The sequence below is a fragment of the Lissotriton helveticus genome, chromosome 9 (assembly GCF_964261635.1).
Source record: "Lissotriton helveticus chromosome 9, aLisHel1.1, whole genome shotgun sequence".
Classification (NCBI taxonomy): domain Eukaryota; kingdom Metazoa; phylum Chordata; class Amphibia; order Caudata; family Salamandridae; genus Lissotriton; species Lissotriton helveticus.
Window position 1 is genome coordinate 25,697,394 of NC_136070.1, and position 25,720 is coordinate 25,723,113.

General features: G+C 51.2%; 1 protein-coding gene across 1 annotated transcript in view; it reads right to left on the reverse strand.

The window, feature by feature from the left end:
* The window catches only part of AKAP6 (A-kinase anchoring protein 6), an 848,588-nt gene that overhangs the window by 21,080 nt on the left and 801,788 nt on the right, over window positions 1-25,720 (reverse strand). Inside the window, exons 11-12 of the mRNA XM_078659390.1 lie at window positions 22,438-22,653; window positions 14,521-17,838 (exon numbers count right to left, since the gene is read on the reverse strand). Coding sequence (XP_078515516.1) covers window positions 14,521-17,838; window positions 22,438-22,653 — 3,534 coding nt within the window. The remainder of the gene's footprint in view (window positions 1-14,520; window positions 17,839-22,437; window positions 22,654-25,720) is intronic.

The window sequence follows — 25,720 nt, forward strand, 5'->3', positions numbered from 1 at the left end:
GAGACTAAAGAAAAGAAACAACCTTGAGCCTAGGTTCATAAAGAGACTAAGGCTAAGGATAAAGACGGTGGAAGAGAAACGTGCAGAAGCAAGGAGAAGTGCACGGATAGCAGAGCAAGAAGAAAACTCTTCCAAAAGAAGGAGTGAACGATTAAAAAGACAAAACAAGAAATACAAGTCTCCTGAATGGACACTCATTTTGGAAGAACTTGAAGATCTTGATATAACTGACGTAAGCGACGGAGAGCCCGTCCCTGAGTACTCTGCTGAAGAAGAAGACGAACCACCGTGAATTTGCACAAAGTAAGCTAGCTGTGTAAAGACACAAAGAGGGGTCAAGAAACTTCTTCTGAGCCGAAATGTCTGATTCAACTGTGAATGGTAGACCTAGTTGCAGTCGTTTCAAGACGTGCTGCAAGGTGTGTATATGTAGTATAGTAGTACTGATAGTAATTTGGATAGGACTAACAATCTTTATACCCTTCACTGTAAGTAAAGATACTAACATTGTCCCTACTGAAATTGTAAATACCGACAGTGAGGAGTTGACAACACAGAGTGTAGCAAGACATGAGAGAGCACTGAGACAAACAAAACGAGATTTAGAAGCATCAGATGAGGGAGGACTACATTATCATGGAATTAAGAACAGGACACACTTAAATGTTTTTGCAAACTTGTTAATACACTATGTAGAGACTATGGAAATTGAAGATTGCTATGTCTGCATGAAGCTACCTACTTCTGTGGCTGAAGGCGTGACATACCATCACTTGCCATTAACATATGGAATCTCCTGTAGCATTTTAGCTAGTTTATTTTACAAAAGAGGACCGTTACAGTACTATTACTCTAATAATGATGTAATCTTTTCTGAACTTCCTATACGTGGGAACTTGAATCCTGTACATACAAAAAGCGACACCATAAGATATATGGGAGACTACTTCTTGACTATAGGTAACATTGACATAGCTGATGCACACAGAGATAACTTGACTTGTTCTTTGCGTGAACAGGAAAAGATGTTCCTGAACATGGCAGAGAAAAGAAGAATTAAAATACAAAAGAAGGCTAATGACGAAAGTCAGAAAAAGCCAAAGTGGGCAGAGAACATGGAAGGCACCTCAAATGGTGGGGCGGGACCTGCTCTGTTGCTGGATTTTGAAAAGAAAGGCAAGCTATGTCTTCATCGCGAGAAGACTAGCTATTATAATAATGTTTTCATTGGTTCCAGTGAATGCGAACATAATTACAAGGTAATTGGAGGTTGGGGTTTCAAAAATGGGTCAGAGCCTGTGTTTCCTGGAATTTATTATATTTGTGGGGACAAGGCTTATTTCAAATTGCCGGATCACTGGTATGGAAGCTGCTATTTTGGCATTGTTTTCCCGAAAATATACCATGTGAATGGAAAAGCTGGAAGCAATGAAGATACTAATGGCTTAGTGCGTAGTAAAAGAGAAAGTATAGGTGAAATTATGGGTAGTATTTTCAGTGCACTGATACCTGGAGTGGGAGTGGTTCTGAACACTCACAGAATTTGCAAATTGTCTACTATAGTAGATGTGCTGTCTACTGAAACAGCTCATGGATTTCTGCTGGTCAATACCGAAATGGTTGCGATCAGATCAATGGTTTTACAGAATCGACTTGCTCTTGATACCTTATTAGCGAAAGAGGGCGGAGTCTGCCGGATGTTGAAGGCGCAACATTGTTGCACTTATATTCCGGATAAAAGTGTACAGATCAAAAGATATGTGAAAAACATTACTAATTTGACAAAGGAACTCAAACCACTCGAGGTTGATAGTGCCTGGAAGAGACTGGTAGATGGTCTCTCAAATGTAGGTCATTGGCTTGCTAGTGTAGGTAAAAGCTTGTTGTTCAAGATACTGATGCCAATAGGTATTATAGGTCTTATTATATTTCTCATTTTTATCTGTTGTAAATGCCGCAAGCGCACCAAGAAGCACGAGGTAAATGCAAGAGGGTTGAAACGGAGTGTGGATGAGATTGAGTTGGAGGAAGTGAATGATCAGATATACAAAAAGGTGAAGACTTCTCACCCTACTAAAACTGAGAGAGAAAAGTTAGAACGATTGCTGGAAGAGATAGAGCTATATAAAGTATGAAAGAAAGTTGGCATCTGGTTCCATTTTTGTGATGATAGTAAATATCATCAAAGAGGGGATTGATGAAGCAAAGCTTCGCATATTTTGCGGCTTGCCGAAGTCAAGAACCTCGTTTATGTGTAACAAAGTAATAAGTGTAAGTCTTACTAACGTTTATATTTAGTTTAAATAAAGATTAAGACGCTTGCCTATATGTTTTACTAAAATAATTTACTCGAGTCACTTAGAATGGCTGCCGCTTGTATTTTAGTTACTGCGCATGCGTCAGCCACACTCACGTGTCCTGACGCGTCTGCAGAAGTGGAGGGAAATTTATGCGCATGCGTAATTCATAGCTGTGCTTATCATGTGGTACTGCTCGTGCCACTGCTCTTGTACCCGTATCAATGTAGCTAACATTTAAAACGCATAAGTTTATTTCTTGATGATGAGTTAAAAGTACAAACCCTGTGATGTGTTTTCATAATGACATTATTATGTATTAATTTGTTTTCGCTTACTTTTCATGTACCGCGGGGAATGGGGTTCTGTTTGTACCGAGAACCATCTTGGAGGTCCCTTCTGCGCCTGCGCGACTTGCCGAGGCACAGCAGACCTTGACTGATGGAACACAGCCAGTTGGCAGTGATGAGCAAGATGCTCCTGAGAAACGACCTGAAAACTCGGCTGAACCAATCACATGTTCTCGCAGTGCAACATTGTTAAAATTGCCATTGTATTTCTGCACAATTTCTCATGGGAACCCCAATCTAGTTAGGCGGTACCCTACTATGCAAATGTAGGCTTAAATTACTATGTTGTGATTGGTGTGCTACCCAAATCCTACCTTAGGACCAATCCAAATTGAGGGATTCTGACACTTTGCAACATTGGGGGGTGGTACACTGTCCCCAAACTGTATATCTACCCTGGGTTCACCTAGGGAGCCGTCCGACTTGTCTGGTTTAGCTGACCTGTCACTGACCCAACGCACTCAATAGGTGACTGAAGATACAGAGAGCTGTGGAGCACTCTGTCCGAATTTGACCATAGTTTAAGGTTCTACTGAACCTTAAAGTGCTGACGAAGCACTTAACTGGGAGTTCGCTGACCCAATCGGGGTCTTGATCGATAGCTGCAGAGCGGGTGGAGCGCAGGCGTTGCTTCCGAACTGTGGGTTCCGGTCCTGTCCTGAGCGGTCCTGTCTTGAGGGTTTGCTGTCCTGTCCTGAGGGTCCTGTCCTGATTCCTATTCCGAGGGTATCCTGTCCTGTCCTGGGTGTCCATTCTGCACCTGCTGTCCTTTGAGGGGTATCCTTCCTTGAGGGTTTCCTGTCCTTAACTGACCCGTGGCCAGGGTTTGGTTTCCACACCATTCTAGGTAAATATTGCTCTGAAATTCTTAAAATCTTGCACCTTCTGAATTTCTAACTTTTGCTTTAATAAAGTTCATCATTGCACATGTTATATTTTCCATGCCTTTCCGCAACTATTGAAAGTCAATTACATATTTTCATAAGTTTGTTCCTATGTCTTCTCACTTGTTAGAGATTATATTTTGCATTGCAGTTTGTAATTTTCTGATATGGTCTAGAACTTCAATACCTAGACTGTTCAAAGGCCCTTTACTTTAAGTGAAGCGTGTTACTCATTATAGGCCCTCCTATAGTTACCCATACATAGTCTGCCCATGCTTAGATATTACTGAATTGCATAGTATTTTTCTCTTGCATTTTATATCAGTATTTCAATGATTACCCTATCATTATTTTTATATAGCTACATAATTTACATTATCTTGGTCATTGATTGTCTCATTCTTGTATACTTGATGCATGAAGAGAACGAACTTTAGATAAACATTTTAAAACTTCCAGTTGTCCGTGGTCATTTAAACAATATTTGAACATTATTGGTTGGGTTTGTATTTTGCTGCCTTTCTTTTCAGCTAGCTCCCTGATTCATTGTGGTCATTAGGTACCCGTGTTAGTGGATGGTAAGTCGGGTACGCTGAAAACAAATAGTAGGGAACACACACAAATTGGTAGAGCTCGTGAAGTCACCTGGTCAATGTGTATGGTGATTTGAAAGTATATGGGCCCTGAAGCCGGAAAACGGCGAAAACTATTGGTCGGGTGGCCTCGCGCGCTCTATCACTATTTCTGCTTCATCCAGAATGACAATTTTCTTAGATTAAATACATTGCATTTTTTGTTTTCATTCCAGGCGCAGGAAACTTAGCTTGAAAACCTTCGTACATGCCCTTGTGATGAGTCCTGCAGACAAAGCCCCTTCCGCCGGACGTTCTGCACCTTATATCGCTCTTACAGGAAGAACTTATTCGCCCCTATTTTAACGGAAGCCTCAACTAGACATCATCAAACTGGATTTAAACTTTTGCAACAGTTGAGATGAAAACAAAGCTGCTACGCTGTAATTAACTATATTAGATGTATCTTGATTTTCAGGAAACCACATGGAGAGGGCGACATGAAGTTAGGGTTACATTTAGCCGAATAAAGACTTTGATTTATAGACTAAAAATTCTTTGTTGAACAATCGGAGAAAGTTATGTTTTCTTAACCAATGCTTGTTGAAAGGTGTTTTCCCAGTTCAGAGCAGCAGGCTCCTTTAAGGCAAGAAATTAACTTCAGATTTGGTGATTGGGGCACATTAGAAGATGCTGGTGTCTGAGGTAGGTGTGGGTGAAATGTGCGTAATCACGTTACGCAAATCTCCGCGAAACGGTAAAAAATTTCCGCCAACACGCAAAAATTCAGCGAACACGCAGAATGACTTGTTCGCAATGCTTTTTTACTGTTCGCAATAGCTGTTTGCGTGCTCGGGGGGGAAATATCTCGCAAACACGCATTTGAGAACGCGAACAAGCAAAATATTTCGCAAAGTCGCGGAACACAGAATTTGGGGCAATTTTGCGTTCTCTGCGGATCACTAAATTACCAAAATTCCGCGAGCGGAACGGAATTTACCGCCCAGACCTAGTCTGAGGGGCTTTCACCGGAAGCGGGTGGTCTGCCTTGGTGGTCCATGAGACAAACTCTGGGCTGCCTTGGGAAGGAATGAGGAAACGGACTCCAGCTGGTAACCCTCAGGGAGGGATGGAAGGGAAGCCGCTGTTAGATCAGTGCCAGGTAGACTGAAAACTAGACCCGTGAAGAACTGAACCTGAGCCAAGGTCCAGGAGATTCCACCTGAGGTCAAGGAAAGAAACAAACAAAATGGCTGCCTCTGCGCGCGACACTGCCCAAAAGCACACACTGAGCCGGCCAGGTTTATTGCGGGTACCAATGCCACTTTGGAATCAGGGCCGGACTGGCTACCGGGCAGTTGTGTGTGCTGCCGAGCTATGGGCTAATTTCTCTGTGGTGGGGGCTTATTTCGTTGATCAATGCCCAATTCTGAGAGCTCTTAATGAACAGACTCATCACGCAAGGGCAGAGCGACGAGCTCACGCGCAATGAAAGTCCTGTCCTGCGAGGACATTATTTACAGGGCCACTCAATTTCACAGAAACATAATTTCAAATGTAAAAAGACTTCTGTCCCCGGCGGATTCAAGGGCAGCAGCGAATGGTATTGATGCCAAATATGTAAATAAACAACTAACAGCCTTGACAAGGAGCCGCAGCGCAGCCAAGGTGAAAGCGAGGAGGGGACTATGGATTCAGAGACACTTTGGAGCAGATTTACAAGCCCCCTGCGCCACCAGTACGTCACTTTTCGTGACGTGCTGGTGGCGCAGGGGTCACCTCCATATTTACAAGGACAGGAAAAGCCACCCTGCGTGACTTTTCCTGTCCTTGTAAACATGGCCCCTTCACACGCAGTAGTTTGCGTTGAAGGGGTGTCCCATGGGTGTTGCTGTGGGTGTTCCCATGCAACACTAATCGAACCAGACGTATCTCCAGATTTACGAGAAATCGTGAATCTGGAGATGCGTCTGAATGCTACACCCCCCTAGAGGTGGCGTAGCGAGGCGCGATGAGGAGAAATGTTTTAATTCCTCCTCGTTTTCTTCTCTTTCAATGCGTGCTGCATTCTACAGCACGCATTGAAAGAGGAAAAAGCCTTTAGTGATTGTTTTTGTGCAGGAAGGGGCCCCTTCCTGCACAAAAACAATCTCCCCATGACGCAGGCATCCTTGCACCATGGTGCAAGGGTGCCTGCGCCCGTCCATGGCAGCTGTGTGTGCGTCAGCGCAGGGGAGGGCACAAGAATGCGACATTCTTGTAAATATGTTGCATCCCTGTGCTCTGAAAGTGCCGCAGCGTGGCGCAGCCAAAGGGCGTGCGGTGCCGCGCTGCGGCACTTTCTTCTAGATCTGCCCTTTTGTGCTCAAAGGCTAGAGATGAGGCTGCAGCTTCAGAAACAAGAGACGGAATCTCACATGATGTCATCTACTATTTTATAGTTTTTGAGGGGAATGTTTTGGTTGCCTGAGCCCTGGCATGTATAGGATGCCAGACCCCTGGCATGTATTGGTTGCCTGAGCCCTGGCATGTATAGGATGCCTGACTCCTGGCATGTATTGGTTGCCTGACCCCTGGCATGTATTGGTTACCCGAGCCCTGGCATGTATTGGTTGCCTGACTCCTGGCATGTATTGGTTGCCTGAGCCCTGGCATGTATTGGTTGCCTGACCCCTGGCATGTATTGGTTACCCGAGCCCTGGCATGTATTGGTTGCCTGACTCCTGGCATGTACTGGTTGCCTGACCCCTGGCATGTATTGGTCACCCGAGCCCTGGCATGTATTGGTTGCCTGACTCCTGGCATGTATTGGTTGCCTGACCCCTGGCATGTATTGGTTGCCTGACCCCTGGCATGTATTGGTCGCCTGACCCCTGGCATGTATTGGTTGCCTGACTCCTGGCATGTATTGGTTGCCTGACCCCTGGCATGTATTGGTCGCTCGACCCCTGGCATGTATTGGTTGCCTGACCCCTGGCATGTATTGGTTGCCTGACCCCTGGCATGTATTGGTTGCCTGACCCCTGGCATGTATTGGTTGCCTGACCCCTGGCATGTATTGGTTGCCCAAGCCCTGGCCTGTATTAGTTGTTTGAACCCTGGCCTTTATGACATGCCTGAGCCCTGGCAGATACTGGTGGTTGGCACCATGGACGGCACCGATGAAAGGCCTGTGGGCGCCCTTGTGTACTGTTGCAGCCCTGGCTGGATCTCAGCAGTGTATTAGGTACAGTAAGGGGCAGGCAGGCACCGGCGCAGCAGTGACACCCAGTGGTTACTTACAATATGCCATTGGCCGAAGGGCAGGAAGGACAGGCAGACATTGGTGCAGCTGTGACCCCACCCCTTCAATAGCCAGTTACAATATCTCAGGACTCCATTCAAAGCAACACCGAGTTTTGCGGGGGCAAGAAGGCCTACCGGATCAAAGGCTACACCGAGGGGGCATTGAACTCTGCCACAGTCTCTTCCCGTAACACGGCAGCATCACCTGTTGGTCTCCCCCGCCGCCGCTCCTGACATCTGCGCGGCCGCCGAGAGGGGGGACTACAGGGACCAGGACCCCATGCGCTCTCACACAGGCGCACACGCCCACTTCCGCACCCGGAGGCGCTTGAAAGGCAGGCTGAGCTTCCGCGTCGCGGGACGCGCGTGGGCAGCGCCGGGAGAAGCCCGGGACAAGGGCGGGACCGTCTAAGGCCGGGACAAGGGCGGGACCGTCCAAGGCCGGGACAAGGGCGGGACCGTCTAAGGTCGGGACAAGGGCAGGACCGTCTAAGGCCGTCAGAGGCCTGAGACGGCTGGGCTGGGCCCCCCCTCTAACAAGGTCAGGAACATTGCCATCGATATTGATGACTGGATCCCTACGATTTATACTAACTATATATTTTATGTTACATTGATTTAATTCTGTGTTAACAATGCCAATGTTAGTATAGCTGGTCTGCGATATAGAGTATTCTCAAGTGTGAATTTTGTTAGACATACACACGGCAATGGCAAGGCGTCGCGCCAAACCACGACTTGAAAATGCCCGCAACACCATCAACACATATCTAGTAAATGCCGTAACTGCTCTTAATGAAGAAATTGATCGCACTGAAAGGCGACTTTCTACGGGTTCAAGCATCCCGATAGCTGACCAGGTCAACACAAGTAGAATACCCGGCCCTACTAGTGAAGTTGATGCAGACATGGTAATGCTAGAGGATACGCAAAACAATGGCACCAATAACTCCTGCATTTCCAATTCACCCAGACTGTCTGCTACTACTGATATTAGTCCTTGTCCCTCACCCTCCCCCCAGGTTAAACAAAAGTGTAGGAATAAGAAAACATCGGGGCAGGGTAATTCAAAGGGGAAAACGGATAAAAGAATTAATGTAGCGGGGAACATGGTTACCACACGTACAAGGGCTAAGCTAAATCCAGAGATACCACTTGGTAAATAACACCTTCGCTGCAGCGGCTATTCCGCCGCAGCGCTAAGGGGGCGGGGGGGCCGAGCTCGCGGCGCGCCCATGCTGGTGACGGAACCGCTCCGTCACCAGCCTCGGTTGAGCTGTGCTGATGACGGAGCGGTTCCGTCATGGCCCCGCCCGCTCAATAGAATGCACCGCGCAGGTGCAAAATCAGCGCCACGCAGGCGCGTCGGGCGGGCCATGACGGAACCGCTCCGTCATCAGCACAGCGCTACCGCGGCTGATGACGGAGCGGTTCCGTCATCAGCACGGAAGTGGTTATAGTTTGGACGCAATCTTCGATAAAATGATCGAACTGATTCGGCTCTTACACGAGAAAGTGGACAATTTGGCTAGGGAGGTTCACAAATTAAGTAATATAATGGAGAAAGTAATCATGAGACCTCATCAAGAAGTAGGTCCAACTACCGAGGTGAATAAGGGAAACAAAGAAAAAAATAATAAAATTATTGGAGCCATAGTGGCAACCAACACTAGCCCTACTATGGTGCCAAACATAAGTAAAGCCCCAGAGAATAACCAGAAAGCAGGAGACCAGCGAAAGAATAACGCCCAAACTGTTGATCACGGTATCCAAGGTATAGGATACCCTGAACCTGGGCTTCTATGGGAATTCACAATGGCATATTATCAAGCCTATTATCGCCGCTTTAGCGGCAGTTTTATGACGCTAAAGCGGCGATCATTTTAACGCCGTTCTTGATAATATGCCCCTCAGTTTTTTAAAAAGAAGAGCAGCCGAGAGTTGGCGAGTCCTGCAGACAGCGCCATCCCCCGTTCAACCCCTGCCTGGTGCTCGGGGGTAGGGCATTCATGAAAGAGTCGGGGCTTATGAGGGGGATTAGGGAGAAATACCATGGAATACGGCAACGAGATTAGCGCAGAGAAAGAGTCTGCGGCTGTTCCCGGGGGGCTCTGCGTGCGCACGCATCCCACGCCCTCAGAATTAGGCCGGGGAGGGCAGGGCTTTAATGCATGCCTTTCATCTTGCACTCTGCGCATGACGCACATCAATGGGGCTCCCCCTGCAGAATGAAAAGAGGGGCCCCTGAGACTCCCATATCACACAGATATACACTGGCCTTGAGCTGACTGGGGACCCCTGAAGGTTTGGGGGACCCTCTGCACCTCAGGGGCTTGTGCTACACCCCTCTGTAAGGCAGCTCACAACATCTGTAGGAAGATGGCTCCTGGTAGAGCCAGAGTGGGCGTGGCATGGTTGCATCAGCATGACCTCGGGTCAAGGGGCAGGGAGGTAAGGACAGTCCGAGGGCTTCCGGTGCATGCTACACCAGACACATTTACCCCAAATGACACCAGGCTGGAGCTAAGAATCCCCCCTTTCCCGCGCACTTTGTGGTAGTCCGATTCGGTGTGGCATGGTACAATGATATGTTATGTTACTTTGGTGCTCATATCATCCGGGTGGGGGCCCCCTAGGGCCTAAGACTGAGGTCATACTGAGAAAAAACTTTTCAGTTTCTTGCGTATTTCTAGGAGGGAGGGGCAAGAGCTAATGTGTAACAGGAGGGCGTTCCAGGCTTTAGGAGCCCGCAGTGCTTAATTTGAGCCCGTGGTTTCAGGTGGTCAGCACTTCCACTTAATTGCCAGCACCGGTGCTTATGACAGTCTGCCACATGATGGCACTGCCAGCCTAATTTAGGTACGAGCACAACAAAAGCTGTGTATTCATTCAATTTAAATGAACTATGCCTAATCCCTGCCTCCCAAGACATTCTCATAGCTTCAGGGGCCTGGAATAGTATTGCCACACTTGTAAGCGTGTGATGGTTAGTAGTGGTGGTGTTGGCAGCACTGGCGGGGACAATGGATGGTGCACGCCTCTTTTTCCTCTTGACGACGGCCCTGGCACCTCTTATTTTACAAATTAAGCACAAGAGCCAGGTAAAAGAAGGTGCAACGTCTGGCTTTCCGGACGCGGGGAACGTGCACGGGTAGGAGTTTGGCAGAGGGTAGGAGTTTGGCAGAGCAGAGGTGTGTGTGGAAGTTGATCCAGGACTTTTAATGTGTAGTGCTTTGTAGGAGAGGGTGGGGAGTTTGAACAGGGCACTCTTGCGTGTTGGGAGTAACCCTGGGCAATGAACTCTGCACCTGCTCTCGGAGTTTGCTTTTGCGGATATTTGTTAAGGAGATTTGATAACTGTGCATTCCATGAAAAACACGTAGTCAGGCAAAAAATCCGCTCCTCCACGCAGCGGAGTCAGCTTCTAATCTGCACCCACAAATGCTTTGATAAAGCAACTTTACATGTTAAAAAGCATATAACCAATTCACAAAAGTGAACTTTGAAATTGAAATATCAGGCAATGAGAGAGGTGATGATTTTGCGGTCCCTTCTAACCTAGGGGGAGGACCAAGCAGATGCCTTGAACACAGAGAGCATATCATGCTGAATGATTCAGTGGTGGTCCCATCCTCTTAACCCCTTGCATGCGCGGCGAATTTTCGTGCTGTGCGGCCGTTTTAAAGAGTGGGCGGGATCATGACGGCCCCTAGCCGTCATTAGCACACGCCCACCGTGATGCATGATGGACGGGGGCCGTCATCAGCATGGAAGGGGTTATGACCACCCAAAGCACAGTTATGGGCAAAAATACAATCCCAACCAAAGGTCCTGCAAATGGGACAAGATTAGCAGTGGGCAGTGAATATTATAGTATCCAATATCAAAATAATTCTACAAAGAGCTGCAGTCCAACTCGTCGTTACTAGGTGTCCCTCATGAGTCAAATGCAAAAGCATTGAATCAAGCTGCAGTTCCACTAGTCGTAACTAGATGTCCCTCATGAGTCAAATGCAAAAGCATTGAAACCCTTTCATGAAGCTGCAGTTCAGCTCTTTGTAGAATTTATAGTATTAACTCTCAGCCCAGGATTTCAATAATGTAATAATTTCAATGCTTTTGCATTTGACTCGTGAGGGACATCTAGTTACGACTAGTGGAACTGCAGCTTAACCCTACTGCTCCTTTTCTTGGAAGGCACCTGGTCCATTCTTCCAGAATCCAGGGCCTGTTCAGTGTTAGACATTTTGGCCTGTGACCTAGTCACAGCAAACACATGAGCAGAGATCCCTAACATTTCTGCATGGGTCCTTAACTCCCCTTCAGACCAGGCTGAAGTTTCCAAATCATTGCCAAGCAAGCATTCTACAGGGAGGTCTGCACTTACCACAACTTTCTTGAGGCCAGTTACCCCTCCCCAGGAGAAATTAACAACTGCCGGGGCATGGTTGGTCCTGACATTGCTAGCATTGGTCACTTGGTAAAGTTCACCAAGTATGATCTGCCAAATGTCAACAAGGTCTTGTGTCATCATTGTGACACTTGCCCCTTGTATCCCCGTATGCCAAAGCCTCTTTTCCATTGATTAAAGTCTGCTGTCTGTATTTGCCCAAGTTACTGAGACTCACAAAAGGGGACATATCCATGCCTCCCTCACAGATCAGGAGAGCCGGAGTTGGAACTCTGACTAGGCCAGAGTCCATCTCGGAACCCAGGGTTAACCCTACTACACCCTTACTCTGAGTAACACCACTTGGAGCTGAACTAGGGGAAACAGTTGCTTTATGGGGCAATGGTGGCTGGAGGTGAGTCTTTGGACCTATTACAGTCACTAGTCCAATGGCTGTTGTTTTTACAAACTTAACACCATGGTTTCTTTTGGCCTTTCTTCTTGGAAGATTGGGAATCCCCACCATTAGAAGATTTTTGGGGACCTTGTGAAGTCTTCTGGCCTTTACCCTTCTCCCCACCCTTATTAGGATCTTGCTTCTTCTGGTCACCACCTTGGTTCCAAACCTTCTGCTTCACTTTGGTTCTGATCCATTTGTCTGCCTTCTCTCCCAATTCTTGGGGAGAGGTCAGATCAGAGTCCACCAGGTGCTGATGCAACAGCTGATTCTGACAATTATTAAGGATCTGCTCCCTCATAATCAAGTTGTACAATCCTGTATAATCACACACCTTACTGCCCAGTAACCAGCCCTCCAGAGCCTTAGTAGCACAATCTACAAAGTCAATCCAGTCCTGAGTCTGAGCCTTCTGGGTATCTCTGAACGTTATCCTGTATTGTTCAGTGGTTAGACCAAACCCCTCAATCAGAGCACTCTTCGGGACTGTATAATCATCAGCATCCCCTTCTCTGACAGTGAGGAGCTTGTCTCTATTTTTGTCTGCAAAGGAGAGCCACAAGATAGCTGCCCACTTCTCCTGGGGAAACTTCTGAACTTTCAGGCCCTTTCCAGTGCAGTTATCCATTTGTGGATGTCATCCCCACTCTGGTAGGGAGGGACAATCCTGTTTAAATTCCTATGGTTATGAGATCTTTCTCTACCACTAGGGCAGTTGCTGCCACCAGGGGACTCTAGTCCCATATTTTTCTATTTTTTTCATGCTCTAGGGACTCCCTTTCTAAGGCTACCTGCTGTCTTCTAATTCTCAGATGGGCTTCCTGATACTTCAGTTGCCTTTCTCTCTTCTCCTGGGATGATTCCCTCCTATGAGAAGAGACAAAGGTCCCTATAGATACACCAGAATGGTCAGACTCCACTAAGGGAGATCTGGGCCTTCTAGGTATATCTCCAACTCTGCCTGGGGTGACAAAGGTAGGGCCACCTTGGCCTTCCTCCTCATCTCCAGTAGGAGCGGGATTGTCCAGGTCCAGGTCATTGTCACCATCCTGGTCAGCATCAGAGTCTGAGTCTTGGGGGTTTGTACCTCAATTTCCTACCTCTGCTGCTGCCCCATTCCCACTGCCTAAACCATCAGGCTCTGAAGCCTTGCTAAGGTCATCTAACAGTAGTACCTCTCTGAGGCGTTGGGTATTGGCACTTTTGCCTGTCTTCAATTTCCTCATAATACACAGAGCCCTTAATTCTAAAAAAGGGAATGTGTCATACTTGGATGCCTGTAACATACTGACATCTGGCAGGGACCTACTGGTTCCTGGCCTTGAAGACATTACTAGTGAGGTGTGGTGTATGCACCTACCTACTCTAGTTGTTACCTGCTAAACTCTCTTGAGTTGTAGAAAGGGTGTGCCAAGCCCTTAATACACAACTCTAAGTTCAGTAGAACTGACTGTATGTAAGCTTGTGTTATATGTACCTCTGGTACCTTTAGTGGTTTTCAATTAAACTTGAGATTATCTGGTAAAACAATGGCAAGCTGGAATCCCACACGCTGCGCACCAATGTGAGAAGTTGGCCTGGCATATGCTGTCCACTATTCTAGGGGGCACCTTGCACCAGTCCAAACGACCCTTATTGATGGTAGGTTAAAGACAACCTTAATTGAAAGCTATCCTCGTGGTAGCTATGGAGAGCAGCCTTCAGGCTAAGTCTTGGAAGAATGTAAAGCAGCTTGTTTTACCAGTCTGTAATCTTGTGAACGATCAAGTGAAATGAGACAGCCTTTTACCCCCATGAACTATCATACTACCTCATCGGTGCAACCGGGCAACAAACGGATATTGTATGTTCACAAAAGACTGCATTGTGGTCTTTATCACTTCCGGGTTGATTTCAGAGCAGCAGCAGTGGTGGGAAGGTGTTAGTGGCACGAATGTGGGGTCATCTGGGACTACAAGGGTTTGGTGAAGCCAGAAGGAGAGAGTGGAGGCAGAGACACTCAGACGAGAATCCGCCACAGAAGTGGGCGGGTCTTACGAGTAGGTGGAGCCAATCCGAGAATGGGGAGAGACCGACATACTCCTGAAACGGTTCACCATTGGCCTACTCAAAATCAAAGCTTACAAAGTTATTGAAAATGTTGACTTGCATTTTCCAAACATGTTGGTTGAGGGGCTGAAAAACTAAACTGAAGGTGTATACCCATGTAGTGTAACTGGCATCATTAAACTTATCACACGAAGCACATTAATCATGCAATGCTGTGAGTACACACCCATACATACCTTGTCACCTGTATTGGCAGGTTGTGGGAAGTGGTTGCCCGCCACCGTTGTCGGGTGCGGGGCTTCTTGATGCAGATGAGTAAGGTTTCTGGCACAAAGTGTTTTGGTGTCATGGTGCGGTTGCTCCTTCCTTCTTGAATATGACGGCGTAAAGCGAAGATCCAACGCTGGGGCCCCCGTAGGACCAGCATCGCTGGACTTAGGCCTCCTGGAGTAAAATGGCTCCTCCCCGAGGCCCCCCCAAGCAGTGTCCGTGGAATGGCACACCGTGTGTTCCTGGAAGCTGGCTGGATTCCCCTTAGAGGTCCCTGGGACCTGTTGGCCGGGGGACCACGACCCTTGAGGGTCTGGTTGAACACTCAACGGAGAAGACGCAATACATTCAAGAGGTGCTTTGGATTCCTGGGACCAGGCAGTGGCACCGGTCTCTGCTGGGGAAGCCTCCACGCTACAGTCTGGGGACATAGGCTCCTGTGCAGGAGGTTCGTCCTCCGTGCATGCCTCAAAGAAGCATTCAATGTTATCATCCGGTGGTACAGGCGTGATGCTCTGGTCTTCTGCATAGTTGCTCACCTCTCCGCAGTCACTGTCGTGCGAAGAGAGTGAGAGGTAGGAATAGAAGTCGCCTTTCCTGAGCTGCAGGGACCTGTGCGAATGCTCCAGTACTTTCTCCCTGATCTGGGAGAGGGAGCTTGGGCTGGCCACCTCGCTCTCGGACTGGGACTTGTTCTTCAGGGCAGTCGAAGCCATGTCTATGATCTCCTTCACAAAGTCATGCACCGAGGAATCCTCTTCCATTGGCTCCTCAGAAAGTGCACCGTGGCCATGGCAGCATGAATCTGGACTCCCTGAGATATCTTTATCCACTAAAGCTGTGCAGCAATCGTACTGCCCGTCCGGAAGGTCCGTTCGACCCAGCTGTCCACGGGGTACGGTAGCTCGTGATTTAACAATCTGCGTATCTTCACCTCTGAGCTCTAAAGAGGTCACAGTCCAAGGCTTGGCGATGAATGGAGTGTGTACTTTCAGATTGTAATGATGGCCAGCCTCACAATCCTTTACAAGGTCCCTCGTGACATGTGGTGATCGGGCGACCCGGTTAACGCCCAACTTGTGCTCTTTCGGAACTGGAATAAGTCTGCGTGGCTCTGAAACAGAGCTTTCTTGGTCTGGATTTTGTTCAGCAACTGAATCAATGACTTCAGGCCCTGGAGGTCTCTGTAACTCCTCCCCAAGTTCCTCTTGGACGCTTTCCACATTTCCATTCTCCACATCATCCACCAGTGCCTTGTTCACCTGCGTATGGTCCTTGACCGGATTTTTGAAGGCTTGCTCCTGATTGGTGATCAGATGCTTGCGTTGACTAAGGTCTTGTGACACCTTCCGTGCAGACCCCTTTAAGATCTCATCAATGCTCAAGGCTTCAGCCGCTGCCATCATACGGTTGCTCGAGCACCATTTGCCACATTTGAGTGCCTTACAGGGACTGGCCCTTTTCTTGTCTGGCGGCAGCATGAACTTCGGCCGGATCCAGGTCTGAAGTTCATTCTTGATGTATTCAATTCCCGACATCAAGCCACTTTCTTCGTAGATGTCCTCATCTGTGGCGATGCTCGAGACTTCGTCCTCCTCATCCTTCATTCCCAGCTCATCCTCCGTCAGGGTCAGGGTGGAGCTGGACAGCAGGTCACTGTCATCCTCGTCGTCGGTACAAGCCGAGGTGCACGACACGTTGACGATCATGCTGACGTTGGCATCACTCTCCTCAGCCAGTGACCGGCTCAGGTGCTTCCGGAAGGAGGCATTGGAGTCCGGGATGGTGTGTTTTTGGACTATGATATCCTCTGAGCACAGCGAGACCTCCTCGCTGCTGCTTAGCTCTGTGAGCGAAGATGCAGAATCCTCGTTGACCGACGAAGCGATGTCGAGTGAATGCTGGCCGGCGACGGACATCTTATGGGAACTGCTCTGGAGCGTTATATCCGAGATGCTGCGTTTTATCTTCTGGTCAGAAGGACTCTCAATGTCCTCCAGACGTTTCAAGAGATCCAAAGTTCTTTTGCTCAGTTCCCCCACAGAATCGCTGCTCAGGCTGTTGTCGGGCGAGCCGTGCCCGCTGAAGAGGTCTTCGTTGCTTTTGTAGGACACGAGCCAACTCTCGAGGGATGTGCTACGTTGAAGGCCCTCGCTGCTCCTGAAATTCCTGGACCCCAGTAGATCTCCAGCAGGAGAGATGGACTCAAGGGAAGAGCCGGAGGAGAACCAAGGCATCTGCTTCCCTTCCTGTTGCGTGATCCATTTTTTAACTCCTTCCACGGAATTGGGGTCTGGATCCTCCGGGGAGTGCGGTAACATGATGGTATTGGACTTTAAATTTGAATGGTGCAACTGATGCTTGATGGTGTCATGGTACGAACCCTGGTGTGTAGCTGAGAAGGTGCCTGCGCTGTCGGCAGCCTGCGAAGGGGTCGCTATGGCGGGTAACTGCAGCTTGGAAGAATTCTGGAGATAGGAGTAATCGTAAAATGTGAGTAGATCCCTCTTGGCTTGGAGCCCTTCCTCAGAAGCTTGAGGTGGCAGCTCAGTAGTTCGGTCAAAGTCTTTCGTCTTATCTTTCAACCAGGAGGACAAGGAAGACCTGGCATGACACTTCCCCAAAGCTTCCACCCCATCCTTCTCTCCAGTTTGATGTGCAGGCTGGGGTCTTTCTTGCATGCCAGGGGTCTCCACGCGGTCAGCCTGCACGGCACAGGTGCCCTCTCCGTCGGCCAACAAGCAGGCCTCAGAGCTGGCGGCTGTCTCAGGGTCACCCTCACTGGCGATCCCACTCTCACACTCTGAGTACCTGCTCACAGCTCCCCGCCGGACGGTCTGATCGGGCAGGGTCCAGGCAACTCCACCCAACAGTTCTGGCAGGGACTTGGTGGACGAGAAGGAGGAGTCTTGGTTCAGGCTCTTCTGCAGGAGGCTCGGCGGCTTTGGGTGGCAAGCCGCAGGAGGTTTCTGCAGGTAGGGCTGCCTGTTGAACAGTTCCACGTTGTGAAGACTGTAGACCTGATATATGGGGGGAGCAACAGGGGCGGTGACCCTGGGACCACACAAGGAGAGCAAGTGGTCCCCAACATTGTCCTCCTCTGTCTCAGCATCAATCGAGGCATCCATCTCAAGGCGGGGCGGAGCGGGCTGGGGCTTCTGGTTAACATCACTGGAGTCCTCACCAATCATCTTTGGGCGGAAGTCCGTCTCGTCCCACTCCCAGGCATCCTCCCCCATGCCATTCAGATCCATCCAATCAGAATCCAGAAGTCCCTGGGTGTCCTGTGAAGACAAGGGTAAACCATGAGTAGGCGTTCAGCAGCCAATCACATCTAGAAAGAGCCAGGGCAGGGGAAGGCGCAGGCATTGATGGGCCTGTACTGAGAGCACTGCACTCTACAAACACAACATAATCTGCAGCCACACTGCACTCTACACACACACTACAGCCACACTGCACTCTACAGCCTACAGCCACACTGCACCCTACACACACTCTGCAGCCACACTGCATTCTACGCACACTCTGCTGCCACACTGCACTCTACACACTCTGCAGCCACACTGCACCCTACACACACAGTAGCCACACTGCACCCTACACACACTCTGCAGCCACACTGCACCCTACACACACTCTGCCGCCACAATGCACTCTACACACACTCTACACAGTCTGCAGAGTGTGTAGAGTGCAGTGTGGCTGCAGACTGTGTAGAGTGTGTGTAGAGTGCATTGTGGCAGCAGAGTGTGTGTAGGGTGCAGTGTGGATGCAGAGTATGTGTAGAGTGCAGTGTGGCTGCAGTGTTTGTGTAGAGTGCAGTGTGGCTGCAGTGTGTGTGTAAAGTGCAGTGTGGCTACACAGTGTGTGTAGGGTGCAGTGTGGCTGCAGAGTGTGTGTAGAGTGCAGTGTGGCTGCAGAGTGTATGTAGAGTGCAGTGTGGCTGCAGAGTGTGTGTAGAGTGCAGTGTGACTGCAGAGTGTGTGTAGAGTGCAGTGTGGCTGCAGAGTGTGTGTAGAGTGCAGAGTGGCTGCAGAGTGTATGTAGAGTGCAGTGTGGCTGCAGAGTGTGTGTAGAGTGCAGTGTGACTGCAGAGTGTGTGTATGGAGCAGTGTGGCTGCAGAGTGTGTGTAGAGTGCAATGTGGCTGCATAGTGTGTGTAGAGTGCAGTGTGGCTGCAGTGGGTGTGTAGAGTGCAGTGTGGCTACAGAGTGTGTGTAGGGTGCAGTATGGCTGGAGAGTGTGTGTAGGGTGCACTGTGGCTGGAGAGTGTGTGTAGGGTGCAGTGTGGCTGCAGAGTGTGTGTAGAGTGCAGTGTGGCTGCAGACTGTGTAGAGTGCAGTGTGGCTAGAGCCTGTGTGTAGGGTGCAGTGTGGCTGCAGAGTGTGTGTAGAGTGCAGTGTGGCCGCAGAGTGTGTGTGTAGGGTGCAGTGTGGCTGCAGAGTGTGTGTAGAGTGCAGTGTGGCTGCAGTGTTTGTGTAGAGTGCACTGTGGCTGCAGAGTGTATGTAGAGTGCAGTGTGGCTGCAGAGTGTATGTAGAGTGCAGTGTGGCTTCAGAGTGTGTGTAGAGTGCAGTGTGACTGCAGAGTGTGTGTATGGAGCAGTGTGGCTGCAGAGTGTGTGTAGAGTGCAGTGTGGCTGTAGAGTGTGTGTAGGGAGCAGTGTGTGTGTAGGGAGCAGGGTGGCTGCAGAGTGTGTGTAGGGATCAGTGTGGCTGCAGAGTGTGTGTAGAGTGCAGTGTGACTGCAGAGTGTGTGTAGAGTGCAGTGTGGCTGCAGAGTGTGTGTAGAGTGCAGAGTGGCTGCAGAGTGTATGTAGAGTGCAGTGTGGCTGCAGAGTGTGTGTAGAGTGCAGTGTGACTGCAGAGTGTGTGTATGGAGCAGTGTGGCTGCAGAGTGTGTGTAGAGTGCAATGTGGCTGCAGAGTGTGTGTAGAGTGCAGTGTGGCTGCAGTGGGTGTGTAGAGTGCAGTGTGGCTACAGAGTGTGTGTAGGGTGCAGTGTGGCTGGAGAGGTTGTGTAGGGTGCAGTATGGCTGGAGAGTGTGTGTAGGGTGCACTGTGGCTGCAGTGTGTGTGTGTAGGGTGCAGTGTGGCTGCAGAGTGTGTGTAGAGTGCAGTGTGGCTGCAGACTGTGTAGAGTGCAGTGTGGCTACAGACTGTGTGTAGGGTGCAGTGTGGCTGCAGAGTGTGTGTAGAGTGCAGTGTGGCCACAGAGTGTGTGTGTAGGGTGCAGTGTGGCTGCAGAGTGTGTGTAGAGTGCAGTGTGGCTGCAGTGTTTGTGTAGAGTGCAGTGTGGCTGCAGTGTGTGTGTAAAGTGCAGTGTGGCTGCAAAGTGTGTGTAGGGTGCAGTGTGGCTGCAGAGTGTGTGAAGAGTGTAGTGTGGCTGCAGAGTGTGTGTAGAGTGCAGTTTGGCTGCAGAGTGTGTGTAGAGTGCAGTGTGGCTGCAGAGTGTGTGTAGGGAGCAGTGTGGCTGCAGAGTGTGTGTAGAGTGCAATGTGGCTGCAGAGTGTGAGTAGAGTGCAGTGTGGCCGCAGTGTGTGTGTAGAGTGCAGTGTGGCTACAGTGGGTGTGTAGAGTGCAGTGTGGCTACAGAGTGTGTGTAGGGTGCAGTGTGGCTGGAGAGTGTGTGTAGGGTGCAGTATTGCTGGAGAGTGTGTGTAGAGTGCAGTGTGGCCGCAGAGTGTGTGTAGGGAGCAGTGTGGCTGCAGAGTGTGTGTAGGGTGCAGTGTGGCTGCAGAGTTTGTGTAGGGTGCAGTGTGGCTGCAGAGTGTGTGTAGGGTGCAGTGTGGCTGCAGAGTGTGTGTAGAGTGCAGGGTGGCCGCAGAGTGTGTGTAGAGTGCAGTGTGGCCGCAGAGTGTGTGTAGGGAGCAGTGTGGCTGCAGAGTGTGTGTAGGGTGCAGTGTGGCTGCAGAGTTTGTGTAGGGTGCAGTGTGGCTGCAGAGTGTGTGTAGGGTGCAGTGTGGCTGCAGAGTGTGTGTAGGGTGCAGTGTGGCCGCAGAGTTTGTGTAGGGTGCAGTGTGGCTGCAGAGTGTGTGTAGGGAACAGTGTGGCTGCAGAGTGTGTGTAGGGTGCAGTGTGGCTGCAGAGTTTGTGTAGGGTGCAGTGTGGCTGCAGAGTGTGTGTAGGGTGCAGTGTGGCTGCAGAGTGTGTGTAGGGTGCAGTGTGGCCGCAGAGTTTGTGTAGGGTGCAGTGTGGCTGCAGAGTGTGTGTAGGGAGCAGTGTGGCTGCAGAGTGTGTGTAGGGTGCAGTGTGGCTGCAGAGTGTGTGTAGGGTGCAGTGTGGCTGCAGAGTGTGCATAGTGTGCCTTTTATATTGTAATGTCCTATTGACCTCTGCAAATGAGGCCCTTCTTAGCAGATTACAGCCTGGGGTGTTAAACACTCTTCCACATTACCACCACATACCCCGGGGCCCTAATTCCTCTCTCACCCTACCACCACACACCCTAGGCCCCACAGCCCCCTGTCACTATCACCACACACCCTGGGGCCACAGCCCCCTGTCCATACCACCACACACCCTAGGCCCCACAGCTCCCTGTCACTACCCCCACACACCCTGGGGCCAGAGCCCTCTCTTATCCTAACACCACACATCCTGGGGCCCACAGCACTCTCTCCCCCCCTACCACCACACACCCTGGGGCCCTAAGCCCTCTCTCACCCTACCACCACACACCCAAGGCCCACAGCCGCCTGTCACTACCACCACACACCCTAGGCCCCACAGCTCCCTGTCACTACCACCACACATCCAGGGCCCACAGCCCCCTGTCCATACCACCACACACCCTAGGCCCCACAGCTCCCTGTCACTACCACCACACACCCTAGGCCCCACAGCCCCCTGTCACTATCAACACACACCCTGGGCCCACAGCCGCCTGTCACTACAACCACACACCCTAGGCCCCACAGCTCCCTGTCACTACCCCCACACACCCTGGGGCCACAGCCCTCTCTTATCCTAACACCACACATCATGGGGCCCACAGCACTCTCTCTCACCCTACCACCACACACCCTAGGCCCCACAGCCCCCTGTCACTACCACCACACACCCTAGGCCCCACAGCACCCTGTCACTACCACCACACACCCTAGGCCCCACAGCCCCCTGTCACTACCACCACACACCCTAGGCCCCACAGCCCCCTGTCACTACCACCACATACCATGGGCCCACAGCTCCCTGTCACTACCACCACACATCCAGGGCCCACAGCCCCCTGTCCATACCACCACACACCCAGGGCCCACAGCCGCCTGTCACTACCACCACACACCCTAGGCCCCACAGCTCCCTGTCACTACCACCACACACCCAGGGCCCACAGCCCTCTCTCATCCTTACACCACACACCCTAGGCCCCACAGCTCCCTGTCACTACCACCACACACCCAGGGCCCACAGCCCTCTCTCATCCTTACACCACACACCCTAGGCCCCTCAGCTCCCTGTCACTACCACCACACATCCAGGGCCCACAGCCCCCTGTCCATACCACCACACACCCAGGGCCCACAGCCGCCTGTCACTACCACCACACACCCTAGGCCCCACAGCTCCCTGTCACTACCACCACACACCCAAGGCCCACAGCCGCCTGTAACTACCACCACACACCCTAGGCCCCACAGCTCCCTGTCCATACCACCACACATCCAGGGCCCACAGCCCCCTGTCCATACCACCACACACCCTAGGCCCCACAGCTCCCTGTCACTACCACCACACACCCAGGGCCCACAGCCCTCTCTCATCCTTACACCACACACCCTAGGCCCCACAGCTCCAGGTCACTACCACCACACACCCTAGGCTCCATAGCCCCCTGTCCATACCACCACACACCCTTGGGCCCACTGCCCTCTCTCACCCGCTCAGGGCCCAGCATCTTCTGCAGCCGGCTCTGCCACTGCACTGCCTGCATGATGATGGCCTCCCACCGCCGCTCCAGGTTGACGATGATGAGCTGCATGGACTGGTGGTCAGCGTCCAGGTGGCACGTCTCCTGGTCCTCGAGGAGATGCTGGCAGAGGCGGAGGATGGAGGCGATGCCACGCCGCCGGAGCTTGATCTCGGCACACAGCGTCTGTGGTGAAGAACAAACCACGGTGAATGAGGTGAGGATGTGTTGGACAGGCCGCATGTTCGAGCTGTCCCCCCTCCCCGCAATGGGACCAGGACCCTGGCTCTCCCTGCATCCCCAGCCAGAGTTCACAAACGACCACCCGAAGTACCCTGCAATCCCTCCACTACAAGACACCAGCTCCGGACCCAGCTGGCCCGGGTCACCATCTACCCCACGACATCGACCCGGCCGCCATCTTGGACACGGCACCACGCGGCCGCGCGGCCTCAGCCCGACCCCAACCCTGGGCCTGGCCAGGCCCCGACATCCCGGCACCACCCTCCACCCAGGAGGTGAACGGACCACTCGGCAGGTCAATGGGAGTAAGAAGTGTCGATGGCTCTCCCCCGCCAGGTGCCGAGCACCCCCAGCCTCCTCGGGCGCTGGCTCCACCCCCCTGCTGGGTGTCTGGACTCCCTCATCCCAGACCTCCCGACCTCCAAGAGCGAGGGTCCGGACATCAAAGGGCGCCAGACCTATAACTGAGGCCGCCCCAGGACAGGAAGGCAGTTGTATCCTGGAGTCGAGAGACCCGAGAAGAACTCATCCGTGACTTGGCCTGCTGGCGCTGCCGCGGCCCTCTGCCTCGTGAAACCATCGTCTTGGCCTGCTGGCGCTGCCGCGGCCCTCTGCCTCGTGAAACCATCGTCTTGGCCTGCTGGCGCTGCCGCGGCCCTCTGCCTCGTGAAACCATCGTCTTGGCCTGCTGGCGCTGCCGCGGCCCTCTGCCTCGTGAAACCATCGTCTTGGCCTGCTGGCGCTGCCGCGGCCCTCTGCCTCGTGAAACCATCGTCTTGGCCTGCTGGCGCTGCCGCGGCCCTCTGCCTCGTGAAACCATCGACTTGGCCTGCTGGCGCTGCCGCGGCCCTCTGCTTTATGAGACTATCACCTTGGCCTGCTGGCGCTGCCGCGGCCCGATCCACAGACCCTCCAGCTCGAGGTTTGTGAGCTCGCCTTTTACCACAACCTGTACCGATCCGGTACCAAGACTGTCCCGCTACCCCCTTTCCCTACAGAGACTAGAAGTGAGAGGACCCCCGGGTCCAAGTTATCCTGTATCGCTGATATCCTTGCCTTAAGAACCTTATATAAAGCCTTGAACTCGACTTGGTGTGGTGCCTGTTTGTGGGGAGGGAGGGTACTTGTCTGTACGATCGCCGGAGACGGTCCCCCTCGGGGATCTCTCCCTCGGTATCCGGCCGACCCTCAGGGTCCCCGTCTAACAGGCAGGTTTCTCAACGCGAGCGGCAGGTTTCTCAACGCGAGTGGTAGCAACCTGCAGCAACCGACGTGTTGAGAAATCTCACCGGGAGGTGATCTAGCATACTATTATTTTCCTTGCTCGCCAATTAACGTTGGTGAGGCACACAAGAGGAAAAACTCTGCACTGCTAGGCAGAGTATTTCAGAACTCCATGCTCTTCGCAGAGCAAAGAGAGAGTGAAACTCTGCAAGCGGAGCAGAATTTTAAGCCCAGGCCCACTCAAGTGGTTCAGCACAAGCCACAACGTTAATCTAGGACTTGTGATCTGATCCCATCTATACACAGAGGGGCAGATTTACAACTTCTGGCGCATCTCTGCAAATCAGCAGGGATGCGCCAGAACAGATGCGTCATGCAATCCCTCCCTTGCACCTCCACGGATGCATCGCATTTACAATGTGGCGCACCAGGGTGCAAGGAGGGGCAGATGTGTGACGCATCTTGTGGCGTACAGGCGGCGCATTGCTGGAGTCGCGTTGCAAGCGCGACGCAACTCCTACAATGCACAGGGGCCGCCCATACTTAACGTGGTGCGTCACTCCTTACGCCTGCTTCAGGCAGGCGTAAGGATTTGAAGCAGCAGCGTCGTAAAACTGACTCAGGGAAATCTTGTAGATTTCACTGCGTCAGTTTTACGGGCGTTCCTGCAAGGGAACGCCCACCCTGCGACAGAATGCCCACATGAAACCCGACGCAGGTTTCATGTGGCGCAGGGCTTTACAATGTGACGCATCTGCCTAGATGCGTCACGTTGAAAATAAGTCGCAACGTGGTGCGTGGTTTACGCCGCCGCTGCATCAGAAAAGTGATGCAACAGTGGCGTAAAAGTGTCGCAAGGGGCTTGTAAATCTGCCCCAGCGTGTTTAGTGACCTAATATGACCTCAAGGCCACACGATGTATCAGCATAAATGACTATGACTCAGCTAGAAGTTCCTAAAACCTGACCTCTGACCCCACCATATAGAGCTCTCAAGCGGCTGGGGGTGCACACTCGAAGAGGAGTCCAGGACAACCTGGCCTCAATGTAACATTGTCACCAACGGTGCAAGCTGCTGCTACTAAACTAGGAGTGGAGCAGTAGCTGACCTCTGACCCCACTGCGTGTGGCTCTCAAGCCAATCAGGCTACACAAGGAACATTGCTGCACGGAAAGGCAAATTATTCTGCAGAATGCTGCACATTTTTTGATGGTATTACTTCATTATTTACAGTGTTTGGGCATTGGGTGCACCTCATTAGAACTAGTTTAATACCCAAATATAATAATAAGTAGATCTGGATGGAGCTTTGCTAAGCGGAACTCCGCAAAGTTCCGCGAGTGGAGGAGTGTAGTGCGAACTGCAGTTTGTGCTGGTATTCCTGCCGCTCGGGTAGAAATTCTACCCGAGTGGCAGTTTGCGAACTTACCGCTCGCGATCGCAAACTTACCATTAGCGGTCGTGAGAAAACTCCGCTGAACATCGCCAAGCGGAGTGTTCTGCACTCCGCGAGCTCCGTGGAGGGCAGAGTGCAGTAAACTCTGCAAACTCCGCGACCGGTCGAAGTTCACCGCCCAGGCCTAGTAATAAGCAGCAGAAAGGTGAACAGTCCACCTTTGCACGCGGCCTTCCACTGCGCCCTAACACGCGCCAACGCTTTGTTTGTAACTTTTCAACCGTATGAGTTAGAAACTATTTTTTTTGTTACCTCTGCAGATTATGCAGCAGATTATGGATTATTTGGCAAATGAGGCAAATCTACAATTATGCGAAAATCGTCGCAGCC